The sequence below is a fragment of the Staurois parvus genome, unplaced genomic scaffold (genome assembly GCF_062004578.1).
Source record: "Staurois parvus isolate SC_StPar_1 unplaced genomic scaffold, SC_StPar_1.0 ptg002686l, whole genome shotgun sequence".
In the NCBI taxonomy this organism is placed as follows: domain Eukaryota; kingdom Metazoa; phylum Chordata; class Amphibia; order Anura; family Ranidae; genus Staurois; species Staurois parvus.
Genome location: NW_028320482.1, coordinates 1127515 through 1155413, shown reverse-complemented (window position 1 = coordinate 1155413; position 27899 = coordinate 1127515). Strand labels below are relative to the sequence as shown.

The following is a 27899-nucleotide window of genomic DNA, read 5'->3' as shown; positions in this document are numbered from 1 at the left end:
TATATGCTGCCCCTCCTGTCCAAGTGTAAAACAAGTGTGACATTCGACTCGAACATCAAGTCCAACACTACTGCACTATCCCCTCAGATCAGTGTGAAAGCAGCCGAAGTGTTGTTAACCCTTTTATAGGTGCTAATATGCCCATTACAAAAGTGAAGTGTATGTGTTGTTTAAGACATTGACCTTCTTTTCCCCCTTCAGCTTCGGCCGGCAACACTATCTAGGCTGCTAGAAAGGTCCCAGCTGAAGTGCACTCGGTATCACTCCACCTGGGGCAGGAGCTGGTGCTACAGAGGAAGCATCGGCTTATGTGGCTCCTGCTCCCTCTGCAGCCTCCGGATTTCTACACTGCCGATGTCAGCTCAGTACACCCTAATGCTCTGGGATGGTGGGTTGGCAATCTCAGATCGTGATCAATGGGTTGACGACCCTTGGTATGTGCTCAATGGTTTGGGGTAGCAGGCCATGGGTTGAGCACCCCTGGTCTAGAAAGACCCCATTACATCAAATGGTCAGTGTTGTGGTCCCTTACATTGGTGACCAATGAGAGAAGAATCCCCTTATATCAGTGGTCAGTGTAGTCGTCCCTTACATTGGTGACCAATGGGAGAAGGACCCCCTTATATCAGTGGTCAGTGTAGTGGTCCCTTACATTGGTGACCAATGGGAGAAGGACTCCCTTATATCAGTGGTCAGTGTAGTGGTCCCTTACATTGGTGACCAATGGGAGAAGAATTCCCTTATATCAGTGGTCAGTGTAGTGGTCCCATACATTGGTGACCAATGGGAGAAGAAACCCCTTATATCAGTGGTCAGTGTAGTGGTCCCTTACATTGGTGACCAATGAAAGAAGGATCCCCTTATATCAGTATATCAGTGGTCAGTGTAGTGGTCCCTTACATTGGTGACCAATGGGAGAAGGGCTCCCTTATATCAGTGGTCAGTGTAGTGGTCCCTTACATTGGTGACTAATGGGAGAAGAACCCCCTTATATCAGTGTAGTGGTCCCTTACATTGTGACCACTGGGAGAAGGATCCCCTTATATCAGTGGTCAGTGTAGTGGTCCCATACATTGTGACCAATGGAAGAAGGACCCCCTTATATCAGTGGTCTGTGTAGCGGTCCCTTACATTGTGACCAATGGGAGAAGGATCTCCTTATATCAGTGGTCAGTGTAGTGGTCCCTGACATTGGTGACCAATGGGAGAAGAACCCCCTTATATCAGTGGTCAGTGTAGTGGTCCCTTACATTGGTGACTAATGGGAGGATCCCCTTATATCAGTGGTCAGAGGACAGCCGGCAATCAGTGGTCAGCTTCGGCCGGCAACACTATCTAGGCTGCTAGAAAGGTCCCAGCTGAAGTGCACTCGGTATCACTCCACCTGGGGCAGGAGCTGGTGCTACAGAGGAAGCATCGGCTTATGTGGCTCCTGCTCCCTCTGCAGCCTCCGGATTTCTACACTGCCGATGTCAGCTCAGTACACCCTAATGCTCTGGGATGGTGGGTTGGCAATCTCAGATCGTGATCAATGGGTTGACGACCCTTGGTATGTGCTCAATGGTTTGGGGTAGCAGGCCATGGGTTGAGCACCCCTGGTCTAGAAAGACCCCATTACATCAAATGGTCAGTGTTGTGGTCCCTTACATTGGTGACCAATGAGAGAAGAATCCCCTTATATCAGTGGTCAATGTAGTCGTCCCTTACATTGGTGACCAATGGGAGAAGGACCCCCTTATATCAGTGGTCAGTGTAGTGGTCCCTTACATTGGTGACCAATGGGAGAAGGACTCCCTTATATCAGTGGTCAGTGTAGTGGTCCCTTACATTGGTGACCAATGGGAGAAGGACTCCCTTATATCAGTGGTCAGTGTAGTGGTCCCATACATTGGTGACCAATGGGAGAAGAACCCCCTTATATCAGTGGTCAGTGTAGTGGTCCCTTACATTGGTGACCAATGGGAGAAGGACTCCCTTATATCAGTGGTCAGTGTAGTGGTCCCTTACATTGGTGACCAATGGGAGAAGGATCTCCTTATATCAGTGGTCAGTGTAGTGGTCCCTTACATTGGTGACCAATGGGAGAAGAACCCCCTTATATCAGTGGTCAGTGTAGTGGTCCCTACATTGGTGACCAATGGGAGAAGAACCCCCTTATATCAGTGGTCAGTGTAGTGGTCCCTTACATTGGTGACCAATGGGAGAAGAATTCCCTTATATCAGTGGTCAGTGTAGTGGTCCCATACATTGGTGACCAATGGGAGAAGAAACCCCTTATATCAGTGGTCAGTGTAGTGGTCCCTTACATTGGTGACCAATGAAAGAAGGATCCCCTTATATCAGTATATCAGTGGTCAGTGTAGTGGTCCCTTACATTGGTGACCAATGGGAGAAGGGCTCCCTTATATCAGTGGTCAGTGTAGTGGTCCCTTACATTGGTGACTAATGGGAGAAGAACCCCCTTATATCAGTGTAGTGGTCCCTTACATTGTGACCACTGGGAGAAGGATCCCCTTATATCAGTGGTCAGTGTAGTGGTCCCATACATTGTGACCAATGGAAGAAGGACCCCCTTATATCAGTGGTCTGTGTAGCGGTCCCTTACATTGTGACCAATGGGAGAAGGATCTCCTTATATCAGTGGTCAGTGTAGTGGTCCCTGACATTGGTGACCAATGGGAGAAGAACCCCCTTATATCAGTGGTCAGTGTAGTGGTCCCTTACATTGGTGACTAATGGGAGGATCCCCTTATATCAGTGGTCAGAGGAAGAAGGACCTTGCTGACCAATGGGAGAAGGATCCTCTAACATCCTCATCATTGGGAAGACTGCCCCCCTTACAGATCATTGATGTCAGTTGTTACTGAGAGACAGAAATTGTTCATTGCTGAAGGAACCCCTAGAAACCTTTGGAGGACCCCTGGCTGAGAAAGGCTGGACTAGGCAGTCATATATTTCTGTCCCCCTTGGTGGGAGTGGAGGTGACCCCTCTATAAGGATCTACAGTCCATACACACCCAGCACAAGGCCGGGGTCACACTACCAGACGCTTCTCGGGGCTGCAGTTCCTCTGAGCTCCACAAGGTGGTGATCTCACTTCTACCCAGACAGGAAGTCTCTGTGGAAGAAAGACAGGAAGTGATGTCAGGCACAGACAGGAAGTGACAGGTATAATAGAAAGACGGTGGAAGTGGCAGCAGAGGAGGTAATAAGATGTTATTTCCTATTTACACCCAGTAACCCCCCCCCCCCGTCATGTCCATCCTCTTCCTCCACAGTCACGTCGGTCCTCTTCCCCCGCGGTCACGTCGGTCCTCTTCCCCCGCGGTCACGTCCGTCCTCTTCCCCCGCGGTCACGTCCGTCCTCTTCCCCCGCGGTCACGTCGGTCCTCTTCCCCCGCGGTCACGTCGGTCCTCTTCCCCCGCGGTCACGTCGGTCCTCTTCCCCCCCGGTCACGTCGGTCCTCTTCCCCCGCGGTCACGTCGGTCCTCTTCCCCCGCGGTCACGTCCGTCCTCTTCCTCCATGGTCACGTCGGTCCTCTTCCCCCGCGGTCACGTCGGTCCTCTTCCCCCGCGGTCACGTCGGTCCTCTTCCTCCATGGTCACGTCGGTCCTCTTCCCCCGCGGTCACGTCCGTCCTCTTCCTCCATGGTCACGTCCGTCCTCTTCCCCCACGGTCACGTCCGTCCTCTTCCCCCACGGTCACGTCCGTCCTCTTCCTCCACGGTCACGTCCGTCCTCTTCCTCCACGGTCACGTCCGTCCTCTTCCTCCATAGTCACTGTGACGTCTTTTATCTCCAGCAGATGATGATACACACATATATAGTGTGGGAACCCAGATTAACCCCTTCAGGGGCACAACATTCCCCCACTTCCGGGGCCGGAACATTCTCCTCATTGTGGAGATGGGTCACCTTCTCACCTTAGCAGTCTCTTGTAACGAGGGATGAGATTCAGATTTGCACTGAAAATTGCAATTTGACACCCTTCCTTCAAGCATATCAACTCCTCCCACCCCCCCAACTTCCTCGCCATGTACCCCGGGCTCCTCCTCCATGTACCCTGGGCTTCTCCTCCATGTGTCCCGGGCTCCTCCTCCATGTTTTTAGGGCTCCTCTGCGGGCCTGGGACCGGCGTGGCGGATGGAGTGGAGGGGGATGAGTTCTCGGATGTCCCCTCCGGTGAATGAACCCAGAAGAGAGGAACATTTCATGACTTCCAGGCTCCGAGCTGCCCTTCCCCGGTCACTGTGGTCAGGGAAGGAGAGGAGGAATCCCCATCTGTACTGATCACCTTCACTGGGGTCCATAGGTGAAGATGAAGGTCTAATAGAGCCCTGGTGTCTCCATAAAGAGGACCTGTCATTGTTACCATGCTATCAAATAGGGAGCTATCGGCCACACATCACAGGGCACACTGGAGTGAGAGTAATAATTCTGGGGCTATTATTCATGGCTAATTCCAAACTGATGACCTGTAGGAACCTTTAAAGCATTGTCTTTGCACCACGTTGGGTAGTGAAGTTCGTTTGTCGTTACACGGGGATGTGCATTTTAACCTCTTGCCAACCCGCTGCAGTACATTTAACTGTATGTCGCGGCTTTCTTCCTTTACTGTCATTCGCTGCAGCACAAGCCGAACAGCGGGTCCTGGCCAATGATTTATCCATGGGACCTACTGATTGGCTGAGCGAATGACAGAAGAGAGCTCTATGTTGGTAAACAACACAGGGCTGTCTACAACCTTTTTTTTTCCCCTGCCGAGTAGAGGGTAAAAGCCAGCACATGGATTAGTAAAACAACACATAGTACACACACTAAGACACACATTTAACCCCTTGATCACCCCTAAGTGTTAACCCTTCCCAGCCAGTGTCATTAGTACAGTGACAGTGTATATTTTTAGCACTGATCACTGTATTCATGTCACTAGAGATGTCAGTGGAAGTTTATCAGTTCCGACGCCCCCCCCTGCATCAGTTAGTGACAGATTGCCCACAGCACTATTGCAGTCCCACTATAAGTCGCTTATTAATAGTATAAGAAAATAAATAAATAACCATTCCAGTATATATCCCATCATTTATAGACGCTATAATTTTCACGCAAATCAATCAATATACACTTATTGGGGTTTTTTTTTTTTAACGACATGTTGCAGAATATATTTTAACCAAAATTATAAAGAAGTTTTATTTTTTTTATTTTTTTTTCATTGGATGTTTTATAAAATTTGGAACATGAGCAATAACGTATACAGCCACTTCCTCCTGTACCACTATCCCCTCCCTCCTAGATTGTAAGCTTGAAAGAGCAGGGCCCTCAAACCCCTTGTGTATTGTTTTGTTACTGTATTGTCTCATGTACTGTCCCCCACTATAATGTACAGAGCTGAGCAAACCTTTTGTCGCTATATAAATACTGTATAATAATAATAATAAAGCCATTTATAACTCTGCCTCAAATTACATCACCAATCTTGTCTCCAAATATCACCCAAACCGTCCACTCCGCTCCTCGCATGACCTCCTGCTCTCTAGCTCCCTTGTCTCCTCCTCCCATGCTCGTCTCCAGGACTTCTCCAAAGCCTCCTTCATCCTCTGGAACTCTCTATCCCAATTTATCAGGCTATCACCTACTCTGCTCACTTTTAGGCGATCTCTGAAAACCTATCTCTTCAGGGAAGCCTATCCTGCCCTCAGCTAATACTGGAATCTTCTACTCTTCCTACCAGTCCATCCCCCACAGTGACTACCTTTTGTACCACCAGCCCCTCCCTCTTAGATTGTAAGCTCCCAGGATCAGGCCCTCCTAACCCTCTTGTATTGAACTGTATTGTTGCTGTATTGTCTCCCGTTATGTTGTAAAGCGCTGAGCAAACTGTTGACGCTATATAAATCCTGTATAATTATAGTAACAATGTAAAAATATTTATTTTTCTCATCATTTTGAGCCTTTTTTCATGTATATCGTAAAAAAATTTAACAACCCAGTGGTGATGGAATACCACCAAAAGACAGCTCTATTTGTGTGAAAAAATATGATATTAATTTTGTTTGGGTACAACAGTAAGCGTGCATTTACCAGTTAAAGTAGCGCAGTGTTAAATAGCAAAAAATGGCCTGGTCATGAAGGGGGTAAGACCTTCCGGAGCTCAATTCTTTATGGCTCAACTGCTGAGATAAGATGGGGGCAGAGACAAGGGGGGTGCCGCAGCGGCAAGAGAGGTGTGAGGTCCACATGACATGTCCTGGAGGGCTTGGTTTGGTCTGTGGGCTTTGTGTTTGACATGTATGATCTAGTGGCTCCCAATGTGGTATTTTACTACAGTCCATAATAAAGGAACATTTGTTCAGAAGAGAAAATAGTATAAAGAATCTTTGTGCTAGCCCAATTTTCACTGAAAATTGCACTTTGACACCCAAAAAGGAGTCCCGGGCCCTGTATGTGCATACAGATTTGCTGGATAAATGGCTATGCAAATGTTGTTGATGAATAGACCCATAGGTAACCCAACCAACCTGTTCCAAATGGGGGCAGCCCACCTATTAACCCCTTAAATCCTCATCCTAATATTGTAGAACCAATACAGTCCAAATAAATCTTCGCTATCTATCTACAGAGAAACCCCCATAGATCACATGACCACATCAATGAGGATGGAGGAGGACTGGAGTCACAAGACTGAGAGGATACTAAACCTCACCCTGGAGATCATCTACCTGCTGACTGGAGAGGTGAGGAGGATTCTGGGAGGTCACATGACATCACCCTCATCTCTATTAATAAAACACAGACCTGACCGGAGAGGTGAGGAGGATTCTGGGAGGTCACATGACATCACTCTTATCTCTAGTAATAATACACAGACCTGACCACAGAGGTGAGGAGGATTCTGGGAGGTCACATGACATCACTCTTATCTCTATTAATAAAACACAGACCTGACCGGAGAGGTGAGGAGGATTCTGGGAGGTCACATGACATCACTCCTATCTCTATTAATAAAACACAGACCTGACCGGAGAGGTGAGGAGGATTCTGGGAGGTCACATGACATCACTCTTATCTCTATTAATAAAACACAGACCTGACCGGAGAGGTGAGGAGGATTCTGGGAGGTCACATGACATCACTCTTATCTCTATTAATAAAACACAGACCTGACCGGAGAGGTGAGGAGGATTCTGGGATTCTAACATGATATTCCTATTGGTTCCTCAATACAGAGATTTTCTCCTCTGAAGTCAGGTGATCATATGACCATCACATTGCCTCCATGTGACTCCCTAAACCCTGAGAAACACAACATGCAGAAGATTCTAGAAGTCACCAAGAAGATGATGGAGCTGCTGACAGGAGAGGTGAGCGGTGCCGGGAATTCTGGGACATTCTCCAGTAACAGACAAGGGATGTGTCTGGATGGTGACTGTATCATTGTGTGTGTCAGGTTCCTATAAGGTGTCAGGGTGTCACTGTCTATTTCTCCATGGAGGAGTGGGAGTATTTAGAAGGACACAAGGATCTCTACAAGGACGTCATGATGGACAATCAGCCGCCCCTCACATCACCGGGTAAGAGGAGACTTTATTGTAAAGGAGAGAGCAGTACGGAGGATCCACCTAGATCCCCCATCATCTGATAAACACATAGAAACAATGGATTCAGTCAGTGTGTGTGTTTCCTACAGATGGATCCAGTCATGGGAACCCACCAGAGAGATGTCCCCGTCCTCTGTATTCCCGGGATTCCACACAGGAAGGTCACACCATCCCTCACCATCATCAGGTAGATGATGACAATTATTGGTAGTTGTGATTTATACACAGCATGTTTGTTACAATGAATGTTTTATTATATCTTTCAGAGTGGAATCCTCGGGGATGATAATATTGTTGTTAAAGAAGAGTATAAAGAGGAGGATGAGGAGTATGGAGTGATGGAGGAGTTTTCAGAAAGACACAAGGATATGATGGAGACACCTAATACCAGGAACCCACCAGAGAGATGTCCCCATCCTCTGTATTCCCGGGATTCCACACAGGAAGGTCACACCATCCCTCAACATTACAAGGTTGGTGGGACAGAGAATCTAGAATATGGACTTGTGGAGACAATGTGTGGATTTTTATGTAATGTTACAGTATTAAAGCTTATAATTTACAGATGTTATTGTTGATCCTTCTCTTGGTTTAGGGTGAAGATCTGATAGATATAAAAGTTGAGGTGAAAGCAGAAGAAGAAGAGGCGTATGTGAGGGATGATCAGCAGTCTATGGAGGAGGATGGAATAACGGGGACATTTATAGAGGAGGACACTCCTACAGAGATCAGCACAGGTGGGTCATGAACACTAAATCCATTCCTCCACCCATACTGCTCACTGATTGGTCAAGAGTAGGGAGAGTATAGTCAATGAGTGCAGTCTCAGGAGATGGGAGGCAGTGGTGTGGGACCTCTGAAATTTATCTCTGATAAGTAAACATTTAGTTTACCACTAAATCTGAATGTCAATATTATGAGGCCTGACCCCTGCACTATATACTCTATGTTGTACATTCCATAGTCCTGTCTTCTGCTCCCCCTCCCCCCACTGCTATATATACACATAATATGGATTCTCTCTTGTTACACCCATTTCCTACCAGCTGGACATTTTATATCGGATGATGTGATTGGAGCACAGACTTTTACATGGTGATAATAATGTGATAACATCCTCCAACTTTGGACCCTTAAACAGAAAGTGATAATGAGGGAGGAGTCAATACCCCAATGATGGTGGTCTTCAGGATCAGTCCAGTCTTCATCTTGGTTGTTCTCCCCCCATCCTCACTCTCTGACCTCTGGTGGGGCTCAGCCCCGCTGTTCTTCATGACTAAATCATGGACTAAATAAGGAAGTGCAGTACTTCTTGTGTTGGGAAGATGGCGATGAGTGATAGAGGGGGTGGGGACCCTCGTCCTATAATCCCCTCATCACTGTCCCTCCTATAAAAGACAGTTCTGGTTGTTTCCTCACTCTCTGACTAAGGTCCATGAATAAAGAAATGACCTGGTAGGAGATCAGAGGAGCCATTTCCTAGTTCCCTTGAGGGTGGAATTGTAAGCTCCTCAGAGACCAAGCGGCCTGATGTGGGCGGAGTCCTGGTTTAGGGGAACCAATCAGCTCCTGTCTAGTAATCCTCTTTGTCTTTGTATTTTAGTCCATGGCCGGGAGATGAGGAAAACCTCCGAGGATTGTCTCACTTTGTCTCCAGACTGGAAAGTAGAAGATGAGGACATCACACAGTATAGTCCAGGAGAAAACCCGGCTCCCTCCAATGTCCATCCAGCACCACCCAGTGTAGATGGACCATCGGATTCCTCGTATCCTGAGGAACCTCAGACTGTGCGGGACCGGGCCGACCTTCCAACAGGGAAGAGCTTCTCCTGTACTGAGTGCGGGAAAGGTTTCCATTTTAAATCTGATTTTAATATGCATAAGAGATCTCACAGAGGTGAGAAGCCGTATTCCTGTCCTGAGTGCGGGAAATGTTTTTCACATAAGTCCAATATTTACAGACATCAGAAATTGCACACGGGGGAGAAGCCTTATTTTTGTTCTGAGTGCGGGAAATGTTTTTCACAGAAGACTGATCTTTACAGACATCAGAGATTACACACAGGTGAGAAGCCTTATTCCTGTTCTGAGTGTGGAAAATGTTTTGTACAAAAATCAGAACTTACCACACATCAAAGGTGTCACACGGGGGAAAAGCCATATTCCTGTCCTGAGTGCGGGATATGTTTTTCACATAAGTCTAATCTTTACAGCCATCTGAGATTGCACACAGGGGAGAAGCCATATTTTTGTTCTGAGTGTGGGAAATGTTTCATAAAAAACTCAGTGCTTCTCACACATCAGAGGTCTCACACAGGGGAAAAGCCATATTCCTGCCCTGAGTGTGGGAAATGTTTTTCAAATAACTCACAGCTTTACAGACATCAGAGGTTGCACACAGAAGAGAACCCATATTCTTGTTCTGAGTGCGGGAAATGTTTTGTCCAAAAGTCAGCACTTGTCACACATCAGAGGTCTCACACGGGGGAAAAGCCGTATTCTTGTTCTGTGTGCAGGAAATGTTTTGTACAAAAATCAGAACTTGTCACACATCAGAGGTCTCACAAGTTGGAAAAGCCGTATTCCTGTCCTGAGTGCAGGAAATGTTTTACACAGAAGTCCCATCTTTACAGACATCAGAGATCTCACGCTGGGGAGAAGCCACTTTCCTGTCCTGAGTGAGGGAAATGTTCCTCACTAAAGTCCTGTCTTCCTGTACATCAGGGGTCCCACACAAACCTGGAGGTGTATTATTGCCTTGAGTGCGGGAAATGTCTTCTGTGTGAATGTTGCTGGACATCCCAGGTCTCATGTGGGGAAGAAGCACACCCTGATATACACCTCAGATATACTCCATGGCTGATCTTCATCATGGAAGGAACAGTTCATAAGGAGATCAGAGGTCACCAAAGACATGGATGAAGTGTGGGACCGGGTTGGACATTGATGGCAGGAGAAGAATAAAAATGGAGTCATCACCTTTCATTGGCTGAGTACATTTTGTGGTTTAGAGACTTAAAGGTCTCTTTTTAAAAACATTGTTGAAAGAATGTGACAAGGACTCAGGTCCATGATGAATATTGGTAGTTTTTCATTTTATACAGCATGGTTAGACAACTGTGGCCCTACTGTTGTAGAACTACAAGTCCCATGAGACATTTCAAAACTGATAGTTACAAGCATGACTCCCAAAGGCAGAGGCATGATGGGACTTGTAGTTCACCAACAGGTGGAGGGCCACAGTTGCCCACCCCTGTCATACAGTGATTTCCTAAGATCTTTCCCCATCTAGTGGAAAAATCGCAAAACTGCAGGATTAGTGCAGCTTTAAAGCCATTAGATCAAGCTGATCATAGAGAATCAAAATAAACGATTCCACCCACTTGGCACTTCTGGTATACCCCTTCCCAACAATTCTCACCCTCAAAGTGATTACAAACTAGGGTACAAACGTGATCAATAAATCCCACCCAACCAGTGAGCTGCCAATATTTATACATTCAGGCCAGCCCCAAACTCATACAGCACTAAAACAAACTTGTCTCTAGTAGTGTAAGTCAATCTACAAAAATCATCAAAAGTTACCTATTCCACAAAATAAAGGAATATAAATGCATCCGACACTGTGAAGAAATAAGTCCAACAACACAAAACTAGTAAATGGCTAAATATATCTAGTGCTGTGAAAACATGTCTGTACTGTAAATGTCTATTGGAAAGTGGAAAGATAGAGAAGATAGAAAGTGGAACATATTACTGAACCCACAACAGTACAATCAGTCTGTAGATGCAATAAAGCATGCTTGTTATACCTGTCGCAATCGTACACCCAGAGACTGACGCAGTCCTCCATTTTGTTAAGAAATCTCCATGTTGTCCCTCATTCTCCCCCTTCCCTCTCTGTTAATCCACAGGGACATATGTGTGTTGCAGGCAGGCCGGAGCCCAGCAGGCAGCTTCGAGGTGCCTGGTTGTCTGAGAGAGCTGTGCAATATCACACCTCGTAAAAGATAACCCAAGCCTTCCCAGGAGTTCAAGGCATTCCAAGGAAGCAAGAACCAGATTAACACTTTTAAAATCCATTTTTCCCCTATGTCTCATATCTTAGAATATGAGAGACTTGCGTAAAAAACAGGCATATCGTCAGATTGGCCAAGAGGAGGCGAACAGTTTGATAGGTCACTCTCCTTGGCTGGAATATATAGGAAAGTAGATCTTGTGAACCATTCAGTGTAGAATTTCATATTTCATATCTAATCAATCCTCAGATGTGTCTGAATAACAATATACCTGCCGGTGGAGTGTCACTTGTGCATATGGAAAGTTATGAGCCAAAATATGAACTAGAAGAGATTTTGGCTCTAGTTTAGGTCTACGCCCAGACCTTCCCCCCCTAAACGGGGTATTGGTCCTTTGCTTCAGTGACACCCCCTGCTGGGGAACTACAAATTGAGCTGTCAGGTCTAAGAAAGTTAAGTTGAAGAATTCTCCCGTTTAACATCAGAACCAACTTGGGAGACGGTGTCCTTTCACTCTGACACTTGATCTGCAAACCCAGGACTTTGGCAAGTAGTTTAACCCTCTAACTTCTCTCTGTTATCTCTTTGCTGTGCTGTTGCTCTCTGTATAGTTATATATATATTGGCTACAACTTTTTTCTGTAAATATTTTTATTGCACCCGTTTGACCTTTTAGTAATAAATGTTTCCTTCTGAAAGTGCTGAACTGTTTCTATAGCTCTTAATTGCAATTTACGAATTCCTGCCTCTAAAAGAGCGCTACTGTGTTTGTTTAACCCTCTGTGTAACCGGCCTGCGGTAACCGTGTTATACAGACGATTATCTCAACCATTATAGTGTTATAGCTAATATCCTCTTTCTCTGTACAAAAAGGAGGTGGTGGCAGTGTGAAGGGTTAATTGCGTAATTAACCTGACCCAGTAACAATCGCTCAGGCTGCCGGTACATAGATTGTGGTCCAATTAGCTGGAAAATCATTGTGCAGGGTGCAGCTGGGCGTGGCATTGTTACGCACGTGACATCGCGGTGTTAGATTGGCCAGTCCTTCGGTCACGAGTTTGGTGAGAAGGGCTGGGGTCTGATGCCACGTTCGTCACATATTGGTGACAGCGATCGTGGGATCCTCACATATTGGTGACAGCGATCGTGGGAACGTCACCTATTGGTGGCAGCGATCGTGGGATCCTCACATATTGGTGGCAGCGATCGTGGGATCGTCACATATTGGTGGCAGCGATCGTGGGATCCTCACATATTGGTGGCAGCGATCGTGGGATCGTCACATATTGGTGGCAGCGATCGTGGGATCGTCACATATTGGTGGCAGCGATCGTGGGATCCTCACATATTGGTGGCAGCGATCGTGGGATCGTCACAATACTCACTATGGAACCTAAGGGATTTATCCTCTGCATTGTGTAAAAAGGATGTTTGATCCTGTCTTCTCTGAGCCTCCCCTTCTTTTACTTTCCCCAATCCATCTGCTGATAGATCAGAGCCTTGGTGGTAAGCTGCACATGCTCAATTTTGGTGTGTATTGCTAGAGAGGTTGTTTTTTTGGGACGGATGCATGTGATCAGCACAGGGCCAATCAGTCCAGGGAGGATGCATGTGATCAACACAGGGCCAATCAGTCCAGGGAGGATGCATGTGATCAACACGAGGCCAATCAGTCCAGGCAGAGGGTCCGAGGTTATGCTGCCTCATAGGAGAGAATTAAAACTCCTCCTACAAGCTTTAACCAATGCTCTGCTGGCCACTTATACAGTATGTCAACCTTCAACATTTTGTGTCCTCATGAAACTTCACTACCCAACATGGTGCAAAGACAACACTTTAAAAGCTCTTCCAGGTCACCAGTTTAGAGTCAATCAGGAATAACAACTGATCCCAGAATTACTGCTGTCACTCCGAGGTGCGCAATGATGTGTGGCCAATAGACTTACAGTATCTCCCAGAAGTGAGTCCCCCCCTCACATTTTTCTAAATATTTGATTCTATCTTTCCATGTGACAACACTGAAGAAATGACACTTTGCTACAATGTGCCGTAGTCAGTGTACAGCTTGTATAACATGTAAATTTGCTGTCCCCTCAAAATAACTCAACACACAGCCATTAATGTCTACACCGCTGGCAACAAAAGTGACTCCACCCCTAAGTGACAAGGTCCAAATTGGGCCCAAATAGCCATTTTCCCTCCCCGGTGTCATGTGACTTGTTAGTGTTACAAGGTCTCAGGTGTGAATGGGGAGCAGGTGTGTTACATTTGGTGTTATCACTCTCTCTCTCATACTGGTCACTGGAGGTTCAACATGGCACCTCATGGCAAATAACTCTGAGGATTTGAAAAAAAGAATTGTAGCTCTACATAAAGATGGCCTAGGCTATAAGAAGATTGCCAAGACCCTGAAACTGATCTGCAGCACGGTGGCCAAGTCCATACAGCGGTTTAACGGGACAGGTTCCACTCAGAACAGGTCTCACCATGGTGGACCAAAGCAGTTGAGTGCAGGTGCTCAGCGTCATATCCGGAGGTTGTCTTTGGGAAACAGATGTATGAGTGCTGCCAGCATTGCTGCAGAGGTTGAAGGGGTGGGGGGGTCAGCCTGTCAGTGCTCAGACCATACGCCGCACACTGCATCAAATTGGTCTGCATGGCTGTCATCCCAGAAGGAAGCCTCTTCTAAAGATGATGCACAAGAAAGCCGCAAACAGTTTGCTGAAGACAAGCAGACTAAGGACATGGATTACTGGAACCGTGTCCTGTGGTCTGATGACACCAAGATCAACTGATTTGGTTCAGATGGTGTCAAGCGTGTGTGGCGGCAACCAGGTGAGGAGTACAAAGACAAGTGTGTCTTGCCTACAGTCAAGCATGGTGGTGGGAGTGTCATGGTCTGGGGCTGCATGAGTGCTGCCGGCACTGGGGGGCTACAGTTCATTGAGGGAACCATGAATGCCAACATGTACTGTGACATACTGAAGCAGAGCATGATCCCCTCCCTTCGGAGACTGGGCCTCGGGGCAGTATTCCAACATGATAATGACCCCAAACACACCTCCAAGACCACCACTGCCTTGCTAAGGAGGCTGAGGGTAAAGGTGATGGACTGGCCAAGCATGTCTCCTGACCTAAACCCTATTGAGCATCTGTGGGACATCCGGGGAGACTGGATAGAGTGAATGCAGGGTCCAGGGAGCCCAGATATAGTGAATGCAGGGACCGGGAAGACCGGATCTAATGAATGCAGGGTCTGGGGAGAGCAGATATAGTGAATGCGAGATCCGGGGAGAGCGGATATAGTGAATGCGGGGTCCAGGGAGACTGTATATAGTGAATGCGGGGTCCGGGGAGAGCGGATATAGTGAATGCAGGGTCCGGGAAGACCAGATATAGTGAATGCGGGGTCCGGGGAGAGCAGATATAGTGAATGCGGGGTCCGGGGAGAGCAGATATAGTGAATGCGGGGTCCGGGGAGACCAGATATAGTGAATGCGGGGTCCGGGGAGACCAGATATAGTGAATGCAGGGTCCGGGGAGACCAGATATAGTGAATTTGGGGTCCGGGGAGAGCTGATATAGTGAATGCGGGGTCCGGGGAGAGCAGATATAGTGGATGCGGGGTCCTGTTAGAGCGGATATAGTGAATGCGGGGTCCGGGGAGAGCGGATATAGTGAATGCGGGGTCCGGGGAGACCGGATATAGTGAATGCGGGGTCTGGAGAGAGCGGATATAGTGAATGCGGGGTCCGGGGAGAGCGGATATAGTGGATGCGGGGTCCTGTTAGAGCGGATATAGTGAATGCGGGGTCCGGGGAGAGCAGATATAGTGAATGCAGGGTCCGGGGAGAGCAGATATAGTGAATGCGGGGTCCGGGGAGAGCAGATATAGTGAATGCGGGGTCCTGTTAGAGTGGATATAGTGAATGCGGGGTTCGGGGAGAGCGGATATAGTGAATGCGGAGTCTGGGGAGAGTGGATATAGTGAATGCGGGGTCTGGGGAGAGCGGATATAGTGAATGCGGGGTCCGGGGAGAGCAGATATAGTGGATGCAGGGTCCTGTTAGAGCGGATATAGTGAATGTGGGGTCCGGGGAGAGCGGTTATAGTGAATGCGGGGTTCGGGGAGAGCGGATATAGTGAATGCGGGGTAAGGGGAGAGCGGATATAGTGAATGCGGGGTCCGGGGAGAGCGGATATAGTGAATGCGGGGTCCGGGGAGAGCGGATATAGTGAATGTGGGGTAAGGGGAGAGCGGATATAGTGAATGCGGGGTCCGGGGAGAGCGGATATAGTGAATGCGGGGTCCGGTGAGAGCGGATATAGTGAATGTGGGGTCCGGGGAGAGCGGATATAGTGAATGTGGGGTCCGGGGAGAGCGGATATAGTGAATTCAGGGTCCGGAGAGAGTGGATATAGTGAATGCGGGGTCCGGAGAGAGCGGATATAGTAAATGTAGGGTTCGGGGAGAGCGGATATAATGAATGCAGGGTCCAGGGAGAGCGGATATAGTGAATGCTGGGTCCGGGGAGACCAGATATAGTGAATGCGGGGTCCGGGGAGACCAGATATAGTGAATGCAGGGTCCGGGATTTAGTAACACTTTAAGATATTAATGTTGGTGTCAATGAACTGGTTCCTGGGCAGGCAGCTTCTACACCCCAGAGCAGTGATGGCGAACCTTTTTGAGCCCGAGTGCCCAAAACTGCAACACAAACCAACTTTTTTATTTCAAAGTGCCAACACTGCAATTAACCACTTGCCTACCTGGACGCACTGACAGACGGCACTGATCGGTGGCACTGCTGGGCATCATTGATGGGTCGCACTGATGGGCAGCACTGATGGGTGACACTGCTGGGCACTGACAGGTGGCACTGCTGGGCAGCACTGACAGGTGGCACAGCTGGGCAGCGCTGACAGGTGACACTGCTGGGCACTGATGGGTGACACTGCTGGGCACTGATGGATGACACTGCTGGACACTGCTGGGCATCATTGATGGGTGGCACTGATGGGCGACACTGCTGGGCAGCACTGACAGGTGGCACTGCTGGGCAGCACTGACAGGTGACACTGCTGGGCACTGATGAGTGACACTGCTGGGCACTGATGGATGGCACTGCTGGGCATCATTGATGGGTGGCACTGATGGGCAGCACTGATGGGCGATACTGCTGGGCACTGACATGTGGCACTGCTGGGCAGCACTGACAGGTGGCACTGCTGGGCAGCACTGACAGGCGACACTGCTGGGCACTGATGGATGGCACTGCTGGGCATCATTGATGGATGGCATTGATGGGCGGCACTGATGGGCGACACTGCTGGGCACTGACAGGCGACACTGCTGGGCACTGACAGGCGACACTGCAAGCAGTTAATCTCACCTCTCGCAGCGTCGGTGTGGCTTCCAACCCAGCAACTCATTCCCATCCACTCTGAACACGTTGCCCCTGGCCCCGGAGCAGTGTGGGAGCAGTGTGGGAGCCTCTTCCTCTCTTCCGCGCCAATCCCCGGGTACATCACCCCTGGTGCCAGAGCCGCATTGGAGCCGTTTCCTCTCGTCCACGCCCACCCTGGCCCCAGAGACGTGGGAAATGTAGTTTGATGGGGGTCCAGTGTGGACGAGATCTGGATGGCCGGTCCATGCGCGCTCATCATGCTCTTCTTCCTGGCGTGCCCACTGAGATGGCTCTGCGTGCCAGCTCTGGCACGCGTGCCATAGGTTCGCCATCACTGCCCCAGAGGATCTCCATAGTCCCCATTCCTTGTAGTGTGATTTAAAAAGAGATGAAGGGGGGCACTTAGACTCCCGAAACGCATTGACTGCTTTTTGAATTGGACCTTTAATGAAATATAGTTGTATCTGGACCTCTTAGTCGTGGTGTGCAGTGTTAATTTAGTTGAGGAAAAATTTTTTTCAATAAATTTCATCAGCTGCATTTTTTCAGTGACGGAAACTAAACGAAAATTACTCTGAATTGACGAAAACTATAACGAAATTCAATTCCAATTTTCATCGACAAATGAAAACAGAACAAAAATGTGAGGGAGGGGCATTACGTAATGGCTAAATTGGTGTCTGTGTAGTTTGTTCAAACCTTAATACCATAAATAATAACATGTTACGAGATTTTTCTTTAACTCCAGGACTATATAATGGGTTTGGATATTCTAGAGAAATGCATTACAATGTAATTAAACTCATTAGATATTAGTTGACAAAAATGATTTTAGGAGACTAAAATGTACTGGAGATTTTAGTCGACTAAAACAATTCAGATGACTAAAATATGACCAAAAATTAAAATGGCATTTTAGTCAAAAGATTGTGACTAAAACTAAAAAGAAATTTGACCTCAAAATCACACTGGTGGAGTGGTGCTTCAATTTCAGCTCTTTTTATAAATGTCTATAGTCCGACAGAAAGTCCATACACAAACAATGTGAGTGCTGAACCTTCTTTATCCACTTATGTGCAAAAGGAACCAATCTCTTGTAGCACCCAACTTGTTAGGTGCTAGCACCGGGCCGTGATCACACTAGAAGACGTCTCTCGGTGCTGCAGTACCTGTGAGCTCCACAAGGTGGTGGTCTCAGTTCTACCCAGACAGGAAGTCTCTATGGACAACTGACAGGAAGTGATGTCAGGTACAGACAGGAAGTGATGTCAGGATAAATAGGTAGTTCCAGGTGAGAGGTGAGGTGGGAAGAAGTAGAGAGGAGACGTTGGTTGAAGTGGCAGCAGAGGAGGTAATAAGATGTTATGTTCTATTTACACCCAGTAACCCCCCGTCATGTCCGTCCTCTTCCTCCATAGTCACGTCCGTCCTCTTCCCCCGTAGTCACGCGCGTCCTCTTCCCCCGTAGTCACGCGCGTCCTCTTCCCCCGTAGTCACGCGCGTCCTCTTCCCCCGTAGTCACGCCCGTCCTCTTCCTCCGTAGTCACGCCCGTCCTCTTCCCCCGTGGTCACGTCCGTCCTCTTCCCCCGTGGTCACGTCCGTCCTCTTCCCCCGTGGTCACGTCCGTCCTCTTCCGCCGTGGCCACGTCCGTCCTCTTCCCCCGTGGCCACGTCCGTCCTCTTCCCCCGTGGCCACGTCCGTCCTCTTCCCCCGTGGCCACGTCCGTCCTCTTCCCCCGTGGCCACGTCCGTCCTCTTCCCCCGTGGTCACGTCCGTCCTCTTCCCCCGTGCTCACGTCCGTCCTCTTCCCCCGTGCTCACGTCCGTCCTCTTCCTCCATAGTCACGTCCGTCCTCTTCCTCCATAGTCACTGTGACATCTTTTTTCTCCAGCAGATGATGATACACACATATATAGTGTGGGAACCCAGATTAACCCCTTCAGGGGCACAACATTCCCCCACTTCCGGGGCCGGAACATTCTCCTCATTGTGGAGATGGGTCACGTTCTCAGCTTAGCAGTAATGAGGGATGAGATTCAGATTTGGGTCACACTGACGTTTACACTTCTACACCCTTTCTTTTAAAATACTAAACCCCCTGCACATCACTACCTCCTGCAGGTACCCCGGCTCCTCTGCCCCTCCTGCAGGCCTGGGACCGGCATGGCGGATGGAGTGGAGGGGGATGAGTTCTCGGATCTCCCCTCCGGTGAATGAACCCAGAAGAGAGGAACATTTCATGACTTCCAGGCTCAGAGCTGTCCTTCCCCGGTCACTGTGGTCAGGGAAGGAGAGGAGGAATCCCCATCTGTACTGATCACCTTCACTGGGGTCCATAGGTGATGATGGAGGTCTAATAGACTCATGATATCACCTTATAGAGGACCTGTCATTGCTACTATGCTATCACATATCTCCTAGAAGTATCTTAGATTGTACGCCCCTTGAGGGTTAGGGACTGATGTGAATGTACAATATATAATGTAAAGCGCTGCATAAATTGATGGCGCTATATAAGGACCTGAAATAATAAGTGAGTCCACCCCTCCCCCGGACTGTATACAATGTGTGTGCATATATATATATATATATATATAAATAAACACATACACAGTATCTCCCAGAAGTGAGTCACCCCTCGCATTTTTTGTAAATCTTTGATTCTCTTTTCATGTGACAACACTGAAGAAATGACACTTTGCTACAATGTGACGTAGTCAGTGTACAGCTTGTATAACATGTAAATTTGCTGTCCCCTCAAAATAACTCAACACACAGCCATTAATGTCTACACCGCTGGCAACAAAAGTGAGTCCACCCCTAAGTGACAAGGTCCAAATTGGGCCCAGTTAGCCTTTTCCCTCCCCGGTGTCATGTGACTCGTTAGTGTTACAAGGTCTCAGGTGTGAATGGGGAGCAGGTGGGTAACATTTGGTGTTATCACTCTCACTCTCTCTCATACTGGTCACTGGAAGTTCAACATGGCACCTCATGGCAAAGAACTCTCTGACGATCTGAAATAAAAGAATTGTAGCTCTACATAAAGATGGCCTAGGCTATAAGAAGATTGCCAAGACCCTGAAACTGAGCTGCAGCACGGTGGCCAAGACCATACAGCGGTTTAACAGGACAGCTTCCACTCAGAACAGGCCTTGCCATGGTCCACCAAAGACGTTGAGTGCACGTGATCAGCGTCATATCCAGAGGTTGTCTTTGGGAAATAGATGTATGAGTGCTCCCAGCATTGCTGCAGAGGTTGAAGGGGTGGGGGGGTCAGCCTGTCAGTGCTCAGACCATACGCCACACACTGCATCAAATTGGTCTGCATGGCTGTCATCCCAGAAGGAAGCCTCTTCTAAAGATGATGCACAAGAAAGCCGCAACAGTTTGCTGAAGACAAGCAGACTAAGGACATGGATTACTGGAACCATGCCCTGTGGTCTGATGACACCAAGATAAACTGATTTGGTTCAGATGGTGTCAAGCGTGTGTGGCGGCAACCAGGTGAGGAGTACAAAGACAAGTGTGTCTTGCCTACAGTCAAGCATGGTGGTGGGAGTGTCATGGTCTGGGGCTGCATGAGTGCTACCGGCACTGGGGGGCTACAGTTCATTGAGGGAACCATGAATGCCAACATGTACTGTGACATACTGAAGCAGAGCATGATCCCCTCCCTTCAGAGACTGGGCCGCAGGGCAGTGTTCCAACATGATAACGACTCCAAACACACCTCCAAGACCACCACTGCCTTGCTAAAGAAGCTGATGGTAAAGGTGATGGACTGGCCAAGCATGTCTCCACACCTAAACCCTATTGAGCATCTGTGGGGCATCCGGGGAGACTGGATAGAGTGAATGCAGGGTCCAGGGAGCCCAGATATAGTGTTCCAACATAACTACCCCAAACACACCTGCAAGATAACCACTGCCTTGCTAAAGAAGCTGAGGGTAAAGGTGATGGACTGGCCAAGCATGTCTCCACACCTAAACCCTACTGAGCATCTGTGGGGCATCCTCAAACGGAAGGTGGAGGAGCGCAAGGTCTCTAACATCCACCAGCTCTGTGATGTCGTCATGGAGGAGTGGAAGAGGACTCTAGTGACAACCTGTGAAGCTCTGGTGACCTCCATGCCCAAGAGGGTTAAGGCAGTGCCAGAAAATAATGGTGGCCACACAAAATATTGACACTTTGGGCCCAATTTGGACCTTGTCACTTAGGGGTGGACTCACTTTTGTTGCCAGCGGTTTAGACATTAATGGCGGTGTGTTGAGTTACTTTGAGGGGACAGCAAATTTACATGTTATACAAGCTGTACACTGACTATGTCACATTGTAGCAACGTGTCATTTCTGCAGTGTTGTCACATGGAAAGATAGAATCAAATATTTACACAAATGTGAGGGGTGGACTCACTTCTGGGAGATACTGTAAGAGTCTATTGGCCACACATCATTGCACACCTCAGAGTGAGAGAAATAATTCTGGGATCAGTTGTTATTCCTGGTTGACTCTAAACTGGTGACCTGGAAGAGCTTTTAAAGTGTTGTCTTTGCACCCTGTTGGGTAGTGAAGTTAGTTGCTGTTTCATGGGGACACAATATGTGAGGGCTAACATAATTGTGTACTTGGGGGTTAACTTTTTTACGAGCACAAAATGATGATTTTACCATGTGCGAGAAATGTCCATCTTTGAGGAAAGAAAAAATGACAGAGATCTAAATGAGCATGTAACCCTTGTATAATGTGGGCAGCCCCATCCGAATAGTGAAATGCCCCTTTATTTGTAGGGAACCAGGAAAAGCATTTTTACTTACCTGATCCTCTGATCGCCCGGCTATCAGCACTCTCTTCCACTCCCCTACGCTCCAGCAGTGGACTTCCCCTCCTCCTGTCCAGTGAGAAAGAAAAGTGGGGAGGGGAAACTAGAAGAAAGAGGAAGGAAAGAAAGAGCCTCAGAACACCACGTTAGCCTAGCACCTCAATCCCAGGTCTAAAAAGGGGGATCCAAGAACTTTTCAATAACATATGTCTGCTACACACCCATTGATTATATTTATTTGATAATTCCCTTGAGTGTTCTCCAGACTTGTTAGATCGTATCTTGTTTCAAAAGCATATGTATTTCCTGTGCTCCTCAGCTCCATCTAGTAACCCCCAGTGGGGTGTTTTACTACTGCCTATAATAAAAGAACATGTTTTCAGAAGAGAAAATTGTATAAAGAAAGTTTGTGTTGGCCCAATTCACAGAGAATGAATGCACATGCAGATTCACCGGATGAATGGCTATACAATTTTTTTGTAAATAGACCCCACAATAACTGAATCTGCTTGTTCCGATTACCACTGGCAGCCCACCTATTAATCCCCTATAATCCCCATCCTAATATTGTACAGCCAATACCATCCAGATAATTCGCCGCTATCTGTCTACAGGGAAACCCACATAGATCACATGACCACATCAATGAGGATGGAGGAGGACCAGAGTCACATGACTGAGAGGATACTAAACCTCACCCTGGAGATCATCTACCTGCTGACTGGAGAGGTGAGGAGGATTCTTGGAGGTCACATGACATCACTCTTATCTCTAGTAATAAAACACAGACCTGACCGGAGAGGTGAGGAGGATTCTGGGAGGTCACATGACATCACTCTTATCTCTAGTAATAAAACACAGACCTGACCAGAGAGGTGAGGAGGATTCTGGGAGGTCACATGACATCACTCTTATCTCTATTAAAAAATCACGGACCTGACCGGAGAGGTGAGGAGGATTCTGGGAGGTCACATGACATCACTCTGATCTCTATTAATAAAAAACAGACCTGAGCGGAGAGGTGAGGAGGATTCTGGGAAGTCATATGACATCACTCTTATCTCTAGTAATAAAACACAGACCTGACCGGAGAGGTGAGGAGGATTCTGGGAGGTCACATGACATCACTCTTATCTCTATTAATAAAACACAGACCTGACCGGAGAGGTGAGGAGGATTCTGGGAGGTCACATGACATCACTCTTATCTCTATTAATAAAATACAGACCTGACCGGAGAGGTGAGGAGGATTCTGGGAGGTCACATGACATCACTCATCTCTATTAATAAAACACAGACCTGACCGGGGAGGTGAGGAGGATTCTGGGAGGTCACATGACATCACCTTATCTATTAATAAAATACAGACCTGATCGGAGAGGTGAGGAGGATTCTGGGAGGTCACATGACATCACCTTTTCTATTAATAAAACACAGACCTGACTGGAGAGGTGAGGAGGATTCTGGGAGGTCACATGACATCACTCTTACCTCTATTAATAAAACACAGACCTGATCGGAGAGGTGAGGAGGATTCTGGGAGGTCACATGACATCACTCTTACCTCTATTAATAAAACACAGACCTGACTGGAGAGGTGAGGAGGATTCTGGGAGGTCACATGGCATCACTCTCATCTCTATTAATAAAACACAGACCTGACCGGAGAGGTGAGGAGGATTCTGGGAGGTCACATGACATCACTCTCATCTCTATTAATAAAACACAGACCTGACCGGAGAGGTGAGGAGGATTCTGGGAGGTCACATGGCATCACTCTCATCTCTATTAATAAAACACAGACCTGACCGGAGAGGTGAGGAGGATTCTGGGAGGTCACGTGTCAGGGATCGCGGCTCCGGACTCCTGTGTCACGACGCCGTCCCCCACGCATGCGCACTGGCGGCGGATCGCGCCGGGAAGCGGGCACTAGGTCCCGGCGAGCCGCGGCTGACGGAGCCGCGCATGCGCAGTAGAGAGCCGCGGGCGCGCCTCAGGCGTCCAATGACAGCCGGGGGCGCGTCCGTGCCAGCCAATGACAGTGCAGGGCGCACTATTTAAAGATGCCCTGCACTGTCACCAATTGCCGCAAGGTCTTCCTGTGATCCTGAGTTCGTGCACCCGTTTTGTGACCCTGTTTTTGACCCTGACTACGCTGCCTGCCCCTGTGATTGACCCGGCTTGCCCTGACTATTCTACCCGCTCCCGTGATTGACCCGGCTTGTCCTGACTATTCTGCCCGCTCCTGTGTTTTGACTCGGATTATCCTGACTATTCTACGGACTGATTTACCTGGCTGACCCTGCATGTGACCCGACTACTCCTTGCCCGCCGATTCGGTACCCCGCTTACCCCCACGGGACCACTATCCGTACCACCCTGCTGGGGCCGCCATCCTCTTCATATCTGGCTCTCCCGGTACCTACACACATCCCCGGAGGCCTCCTCAGCCGCTGGTGGGCCCGCTCAGAGGTCGTGACCTGGCCCGGGACTGTTTCAAGTCCATCCCCACCATCAGGGGCCCTGGTGAAGGCACAGCCCGGGCTTAGACCCCACGCTCTGGGTTGGTCTGTCAGTTGGCAGCTGGAAGGCTCCGCCTGGCGGATCATAACAACATGACATCACTCCTATCTCTATTAATAAAACACAGACCTGACCGGAGAGGTGGGGAGGATTCTGGGAGGTCACATGACATCACTCCTATCTCTATTAATAAAACACAGACCTGACCGGAGAGGTGAGGAGGATTCTGGGAGGTCACATGACATCACTCTTATCTCTATTAATAAAACACAGACCTGACCGGAGAGGTGAGGAGGATTCTGGGATTCTAACATGATGTTCCTATTGGTTCCTCAATACAGAGATTTCCACTTCTGAAGTCAGGTGATCATATGACCATCACAGTGCCTCCATGTGACTCTCTAAAACCTGAGAGACACAACATGCAGAAGATTCTAGAAGTCACCAAGAAGATGACGGAGCTGCTGACAGGAGAGGTGAGCGGTGCCAGGACTGTGACGGAAGTGTAGGTAGGACAGAACACACAAAGAAGATGGTAAACACACAAAGCTTTATTGAACTATGAAAGGCACTCAATCGGGACAGGAAGGTAGCTCCATGTACCCAAAAAAGGGGAAGAGAAGGGAGGAGCCCAAAATAATTGTAATCTGGCCCACGATAGGGCAATCTAGGTAGCGATGGCCTGAGTACTCAGGGGGGCAGTCCAGGTAGCTACGATACTCCAGACACGTAATAGGCAGTCCGAGCAAGTATTAATCTCAGGACACACAATAGGCAGCTCAGGCAGCACTGATCCGGGGACTTAATGGGGCAGTTCAGGTAGCAGTAATCTGGGCACACAATAGGGGCAGTTCAGGCAAGGGTAATCTGGGCACTCGCAGTAGGTGGCTTGCAGACACTAAGCAGCAGGCGGCTTCCAGAGACACTTGATCAGCAGACGGGGTAGCTTTCCAGGGACAAACCGGTCAGCAAACAGGGACAAAGCGATCAGCAGACAGGGTTCAGCTTTCCAGGGACAACAGCAGGCTCACGGGGACTCAGCGGGGTCTTGGCTGTGAGGTCTGACCTCAGCTCGGACCTCACACAGCTTTCCAGGGACAAAGTGGTCAGCAGACAGGGTTCAGCTTTCCAGGGACAACAGCAGGCTCACGGGGACTCAGCGGGGTCTTGACTGAGGGGTCTGACCTCAGCTCAGACCTTCCAACAGCTGTTCTCTCTTTCTCTCGTGCAGGGGACCAACACAGCGGTCAGCTTGCCAGGGACACAGCAGGCTTGCAGGGACTCGGCAGGGTCTCGGCTGTGGGGTCTGGCCTCAGCTCAGACCCCGCACACCACCCTGTCCCGAGCGGGGAATGAGCACACACACACACAAAACTGGGTCCAGCGCCGGCATTCTTAAGCCGGCGCAGGATGCTTCCCGGTTCCCCGGCAACGGCCGGCCTATTGTCGGGTTGCTGGGGCAATGAGGCACGCCCCCTGACTCTGGCTGCGCTTTCGGGAGCGCGACCGCAGAGCGCGGGAAGCCTCGTGCCCGCACTTCGCCCAGCGGGGGGATGCGCGGAGACACCTCGGGGGCCTGCACCAGGGATTCCTGGTGGGGGGGCCCGAGAGGTGCTACCCGCACCACAGGGGGCGTTTCCTCCTTTCCTTCACAGCCCTTGATGTAGGCTGCAGAGGACGCAAGGAATCTGCAAGCGGGGAGGGAGGGGTGGATCAAAGGGAGAGGGACAGCAGGCACAAGGGGGGTGGGGGAGGCACGGGCACTCCGTGACAGGGACATTCTCCAGTAACAGGCAAGGGATGTGTCTGGATGGTGACTGTATCATTGTGTGTGTCAGGTTCCTATAAGGTGTCAGGGTGTCACTGTCTATTTCTCCATGGAGGAGTGGGAGTATTTAGAAGGACACAAGGATCTCTACAAGGACGTCATGATGGACAATCAGCCGCCCCTCACATCACCGGGTAAGAGGAGACTTTATTGTAAAGGAGAGAGCAGTACGGAGGATCCACCTAGATCCCCCATCATCTGATAAACACATAGAAACAATGGATTCAGTCAGTGTGTGTGTTTCCTACAGATGGATCCAGTCATGGGAACCCACCAGAGAGATGTCCCCGTCCTCTGTATTCCCGGGATTCCACACAGGAAGGTCACACCATCCCTCAGCTCTTAATTGTCCTGGATTCTGAAGTTGAGGTTAAAGAAGAGATAAAAGAGGAGGGTGATGATATGGAGGAGTCAGAGTTTCCTAAAGGATGCAAAGATCTGTGCTGGGAGAACATGGTGGAGTCATTCAGTTCCAGAAACCCACCAGAAAGATGTCCCCGTCCTCTGTATTCCCGGGATTCCACACAGGAAGGTCACACCATCCCTCGCCATCGTCAGGTAGATGAGGAACAATCTCTTGATAGTATTATTAGGATCTGTACATTATCTGCATTGTTTCAATTGATGTAATTTTATTATATATTCAGAGTGGAAACCTGGGATATTCTAAAGCTGATGTTAAAGAGGAGGATGATGAGGATGGGGTGATGGAGGAGTCAGAGTTTCCAAATGTACACAAAGATCTCTACAAGGACGTCATGATGGACAATCAGCCACCCCTCACATCACCGGGTAAGAGGAGACTTTATTGTAAAGGAGAGAGCAGTACGGAGGATCCACCTAGATCCCCCATCATCTGATAAACACATAGAAACAATGGATTCAGTCAGTGTGTGTTTCCTACAGATGGATCCAGTCATGGGAACCCATCAGAGAGATGTCCCCGTCCTCTGTATTCCCGGGATTCCACACAGGAAGGTCACACCATCCCTCACCATCATCAGGTAGATGGATCCAGTCATGGGAACCCACCAGAGAGATGTCCCCGTCCTCTGTATTCCCTGGATTCCACACAGGAAGGTCACATCATCACTCACCGTTACAAGGTTGGTGGGACAGAACATCTAGAACATGGATTTGAGGAGATATGTGTGTTTTTTTGTATGTGAGTTTATATTTTACAGATATTATTTTCTTGGTTTAGGGTGAATATCTCAATATTGTAAAAGTTGAGATTAAATCAGAAGAAGAAGAGGCGTATGTGAGGGATGATCAGCAGTCTATGGAGGAGGATGGAATAACGGGGACATTTATAGAGGAGGACACTCCTACAGAGATCAGCACAGGTGATTTGTTGATTTTGTCATAGGCATTGGTTAGTCTGGGCACCTGGGGCATGTACCTTGGGTCTTCTGCATTATACCACGGGTCTAGCAAGATGTTTGACAGATCAGTTCTCCTGGGGTTGATTGCTGTGTCGTTTGCTGGCAGTGCCGGGTGGAGGGATAGTCCTAACTGCTGTATCCTATACAGTATGTTGAACGTTGCATAGGCCTACACTTTTAAGTAATTAGCAATAAAGGTCTGCACACCATTATTATCTACACCATTTAGCCACCAACAATAGATAATTTTTCCCAAATCATCTTCCAGGACAGCAACTCGAGAGATAGGTCCCTTCTACCTAGACAGGAAACA

The 27899-nt window shown here is 48.6% G+C and overlaps 2 protein-coding genes across 2 annotated transcripts in view; both read left to right on the top strand.

Annotated features, from left to right (window-relative positions):
* LOC149429908 (uncharacterized) overlaps window positions 1-27899 on the top strand; it is a 72350-nt gene that overhangs the window by 8659 nt on the left and 35792 nt on the right. The window contains 2 exon segments of the mRNA XM_089666361.1: window positions 9208-10269; window positions 26520-26707. Of these exon segments, the coding sequence (XP_089522487.1) occupies window positions 9208-10269; window positions 26520-26707 (1250 nt within the window).
* On the top strand, window positions 18296-26410 carry LOC149429909 (gastrula zinc finger protein XlCGF66.1-like). The gene is made up of 4 exons (XM_089666387.1): window positions 18296-18380; window positions 22465-22579; window positions 24715-24849; window positions 26212-26410. Exons 2-4 carry the CDS (start codon window positions 22484-22486, stop codon window positions 26401-26403), a joined length of 423 nt encoding a protein of 140 aa, XP_089522513.1. The 5' UTR covers window positions 18296-18380; window positions 22465-22483; the 3' UTR covers window positions 26404-26410.